We start from the raw sequence: 4,909 nt of genomic DNA, 5'->3' as shown, positions 1-4,909 counted from the left end.
TGTGGATGCCCAATTTATTATGAGATCAAGACAAGATATTATTGGTTTTTCAAATAGATGCTTGTGTCATTCAACTGATCGATTGATCGATTACACATAGATTAGGGATGCCTAAGGCTTTTTTCTCATAGTTATGAAGGCGCTGAGACAACAAACTACTACAGCGACGGGCTTCACAACAATTTGAACCAGGATCACCAGTGTCTGCAAGCATGTCATAGATAGCAGACCCCACTCTCTACCAACACAAGAGCATGTAGGGTAAAGAGGCCAATAGAGTGTCATCTAACAATCCTCCATTATAAATTTTTTTTCCAAGTGAGTTGCATAAATGTTTTTTAATAGTCAAACTATTTAAATTATATAGAGCTCAAAGAAAAAATGTTGGGATATTTTGATATATTTATCAAGTAGCCTTAATTAGAAATGAAAGGTTCATAAAAAAGGGGCAATGAGGGGCCAATAGAGTGACACTCGAGGATGCATTGCTTTAGGGTTTTATCAAATCTAAATTTTTACAAGGCTCAATTGTTTAAGCTCATTTGTAATTTTAAAAATTTCATATTATATTGCTTAGTGATTAAAAAAGCCACATCTTTCTTATAAAATTGTCACTCAATTGGGTGGGGTGTGTTTTCATTTTGGAGGGCGCTACTTTATTGGCCCCTTTACCCTAGAGGGATAGACTACTAGAGGTATGTCTCTTTTTTTTCGTGAAACTAGAGGTCTCTCTCTCTCTCTCTCTCTAACAAATGAGCATGTCCTTCCAAAAGGCTTGGTGACACCTTCAATTAGGAAGCCAAAAATACGAACGTATCCTAGGGCACACATTATCAAACCTATACAAAGGTTGAAGTTTGTGTTGCTTACATGAGAAGCACAAACCATTTTAGTGTTCAACACAATTTAGAGAAAAAGACAGCACTACCCCTTAATTGAAGAGGTTAGTGGAAATTGTTTTCTTAGATCCAATATACAGCAGAACACAATTATACACAGTAAGCACGGATGAAATGGCAAATTTTGGGATACCTATGTATTCAAGATTTTCTCAGTTATGAGAAGTGAGTATTGATGTCAATTGGAAAAGGTTGAAGTGACTACCGTCCTTCAGACTGGTATAAGCTGGGCTGCAAGCTGCCAGAGGCACTGATGGGGGGGCTTATTTCCAACTTCACATTATCTATCATGTCAATAGCATCCTCGACGCTTCCTTCCAACAGTTGACAGACTATCCTCATGGAAGGTCTGAAGCTCGGGTCTTGTTGGATGCACAGCAAGGCCACTTCGATGACTCTCTGCACTTCCTTCTCATTGATGGGCGCTCCTTGCTGCAAGCGCTTATCAAGAAGCTCAATCGTCTTGCCTTCTTCCCACTTCAAGGCTACCCAAGTGGGAAAATAGAATTCCTCTGAGCCCATCAAAGACGCGTCAACATTTTTCCTCCCTCCAACCAGCTCCAGGAGGACCATCCCAAGACTGTATACATCACATTTCTTGCTCACCATAGACTGGGAGGCCCACTCGGGGGCGATATAACCAGGGGTGCCCCTAATGGTAGCCGTGACAGAAGAAGAAGATGATGAAGAAGCAGCAGTATCTCTTTTGACAAGCTTGGAGAGCCCAAAGTCCCCCAATTTGGGATTGAAGTCCCCATCCAAAAGTATGTTTTGGGGTTTTATGTCGAGATGAAGGATGGGCTGTGGCAACTCCTCATGCAAGTATGCTAACCCGCGGGCAGTGCCCACAGCGACATGGAGCCGGGTTCCCCAGTCGAGAAGGCTGTCGAGGCTCTCGCTGTTTGGGAAAATCCACCGGTCCAACGATCCATTTTCCATGAAATCATAGAGGAGCAGTCTGTTGGAGCCTTGTAAACAAAACCCATACAAGCGGACTACGTTGAAGTGGCTTATTCCTCCTATGGTTGCCACCTCAGCGAGGAACTGCTTTTTGCCCTGAGAAAAGTGGTCAAGCTTCTTCACTGCCACCTTTCTTCCATCTGGCAGAAGGCCTTCATAAACTGTGCCAAAGCCTCCTGATCCCACCAATCTGGAGAACCCATTGGTAAAGCGATTCAGGTCTTCATAAGAGAACCTTGTGGGCAACATCGGTAAAATACTCTGAAGTTCTTCTTCTTCTGTATCTAGTTCTGGGCTCTTCTTAAACCCCCAACACCGGCGCTTCTTCGCTACCACAAATGCACCCACAACGGCTATAAGCAAAGCACAAATAACTGTGGGAGGAAGGATTTGTTTGATGTGAGAACTGGTGGCAGAAGCAGGTGCCATTTGCATCTTGATGTAAGCAGAGTATTGTGGAAAAGGGACACTGAGAAAGCTAAAGTTAGCTGGCACGTGTGTTCCCTTTCCAAAGGGTAAGCAAAAGGAGGTGCTGTGGTGGTAGAAGAAGCCTGTGCATGAGCAACTGGAAGCGCAATTGCTAAGACATTCTTGAAGAGGGAAGGTGTTGTTTACCCATGTCGTCTCAAATAGGTAAGGCATAGAGATTATGGTTGTGCTGCTCATCTCCACCATGTATTGAGAAGAGGTGTCTTGCCCACATTGCAGTGGAATTGCTCTTTGACATCCTTGAGAAGGATCGGCTGGATCCACAAGTTTGAATGCATTGCTGGTCAGGTTCTCACTGTCTGCACTGGATGGGCACCTGCAATATTTGCCAGAAAAATGTCTGAAACATGGACTAGCTCTCACATGTACAATTTGGCTTAATTTCTTGCTGCAAAAAACTACAAATGCAGTAGCTGGATGCAAAAATACAGAGTGTCTTAGCCTAAAAATCACAAAAAATGGCTTAACTTAATTGCTTCCTACAATAATCTGTCACAAGAAAAAATTTATCATAAGAAGAAATGGCCCATTGCATGCATATGCACTTTTGTTCAATTAATTCCCAGATCCGCCCTTCTTCTCCTTCCTCTTTCTTCTGCCTTCTCTTCAGATCCTTCTTTCCCTTGCTAGAGAAAGACCCCGTAGTGAAGGCCTTGCCTCAATTTCCCCCAATCTCCTTATGTAGAGCCTTTTGCTCTGGCAACATATGAGCAACTCCTCCTGTCATAGAATCTCTCAACTGTGATGCAATCAAACCAGAATGAAAAATCTCAAACCTGGAAAGAGGGATTACAGCAAGCCATGCTGAAGCACTCTATCTTGCATCATTGTGCAATCCTCTTGGCTGCAGACCACGGTCTATACATCAGCTGGCGCAGACCCAGGTGATGAGACATACCATGGACAGCAATTCATCGTCTCTAGGCTCCATAGGCCCATTGGGTCTCAGTAGATGCTAAACTACTTTCTTTCCATCTAGTAATCTGGAAATTGCCTGGCGTTTTGGAACATGTCTTTCTTTCTTGAAATACTCATAGAAGACAGATTGTTTAGAGAGATTAGCTTCCATGCTCACCTGCAAGTATGCTGTGTGTAGTTGCTCACCACGAATTGATTACACAGACCATAAGCTCCACATACAAGAGGGGGAATACAGCCTCTCTGATTTTCTCTGATAGACATGAGCGACTCCTCCATAATTGTGTAGTCTCTCAGATTACCATCATCATCCAATCTTATGAAATCGGCGCGTCCAAAGGTGTAGTTCATATCAGAACACCTACCTTGGACCCTGAGCTGATCATCCTCTAGCTTGGCATAAGGTAATGATGCACTATTGCTATCGTTATCTGCTTCCCTTTGGCAAGTCGGGGTCTCCAATGATGCAGTCATGTTCACCGAAAGGCTCTTACTTAGAAAGAAAGGTCTTTGACTGCCCATAAAATCACTAACAGTTTTGTTTGAAGAGGCAATATCATACTCGAGAGGCACAGAAGAAGGAGAGTTCATGTAAAAGAGGAGACCACCGGGCTCCATAAGTGCCGAGTAAACAGAGTTGTTACTGACTAGCTTCCTGCCCAAGGTGAGGCTTTGGCCTTGCAAGAGGGTGTCACCAGGGTGATCAAAGCTCTGCCAGGCGACCTCATTGCTAGGTGTAAAGATGACTAAGTTGCCGTTGTCTTGCATGTCAATGGCATCCACATTGCTGACATTCCACACTACAGTGCCATCTCCATCCTTGAGAAGCAATTCTCTGTTGGAATTCACACTGAAAGAGACAAACCCATGTTCCAATTGCTTCATTGGCCTATTCCTATTGTAATTCCAGACGGGGACAGCAAAGGGCTGCTCTCCATGGAGTTGGGACCTGCTTGATCCCAGGCATACAGTCATGAAGATCCTTGTCGCAGGTGAACCAGGGGTGTCAAACAAGCTGAGGAAGCCCAATGAGAAGCCTTTCCCAGAGGTGAAGTTGCTGGTGCTCAAGACAGGAACAAATAATGTCACGGGGGCTACGGAGTAAGCATCTAGTATGTATGAGGAGGAGGAAGCAGAAGAGAGGTTGGTCGAAAAGCTCCAATTAGGCGGCGTATGGAGTCTGAGCGCAAGCGACTGCACAAAACAGACGGCAAGGAGGGCCTGAGATAGTGCCGATCCTTGCGACAGGTTGAGAATCGGAGGTGCCATGCCGCGATCTCTGGCGCTCTCTCTCTCTCTCTCTCTCTCTCTCTCTCTCTCTCAGATAAAGCTGATAGACACTTCATGAATCATGTATTTCAAAGGTGGACACTGGACAACTCGCTTTCCATTGTCAACGTCATTATATACAGTTGAGCTCGTGCCTCATTTTCTATCGTTGGCGTCAGGCCTGAGATTTTGAAGGGCACTATGCCTTTTCTTTGCTCTTCTAAAAAGATGGGCAAACATATATAATAATGTTCATAACATAAGTCTCTCTTTAAAGTACGTTTTTTAGACGAAGTATATTTTTTAAAGTATATTCACCTTATATATTAGAAATATATAGGTTTGATCTAGTTCAACACTTGAATAATAGATTA

The 4,909-nt window shown here is 43.8% G+C and overlaps 1 protein-coding gene across 1 annotated transcript; it reads right to left on the bottom strand.

Annotated features, from left to right (window-relative positions):
• Positions 1-762: 762 nt before the first annotated feature.
• Positions 763-4,602, bottom strand: LOC148018629 (G-type lectin S-receptor-like serine/threonine-protein kinase SD2-5). Its single transcript, XM_087661705.1, has 2 exons — positions 3,424-4,602; positions 763-2,664 (listed from the first exon to the last, which is right to left on the bottom strand). The coding sequence occupies exons 1-2, from the start codon at positions 4,533-4,535 to the stop codon at positions 1,101-1,103; spliced, it is 2,676 nt and encodes an 891-aa protein (XP_087517831.1). The 5' UTR covers positions 4,536-4,602; the 3' UTR covers positions 763-1,100.
• Positions 4,603-4,909: the final 307 nt, after the last annotated feature.

The sequence above is a fragment of the Lygodium microphyllum genome, chromosome 21 (genome assembly GCF_053477565.2).
Source record: "Lygodium microphyllum isolate KBCC chromosome 21, Lygodium_microphyllum_v1.1.10, whole genome shotgun sequence".
NCBI classification, from domain to species: domain Eukaryota; kingdom Viridiplantae; phylum Streptophyta; class Polypodiopsida; order Schizaeales; family Lygodiaceae; genus Lygodium; species Lygodium microphyllum.
This window is presented reverse-complemented; position numbering and strand designations above follow the sequence as displayed.

What these genes read in the sequence shown, in the direction of transcription:
- LOC148018629 (XM_087661705.1), bottom strand. Translation starts at nt 4,535, where the DNA reads ATGGCACCTCCGATTCTCAACCTGTCGCAAGGATCGGCACTATCTCAG. An exon ending in TACACACAGCATACTTGCAG is followed by an intron (nt 2,665 to 3,423) that starts GTGAGCATGGAA and finishes CAAATATTGCAG; the next exon opens with GTGCCCATCCAGTGCAGACA.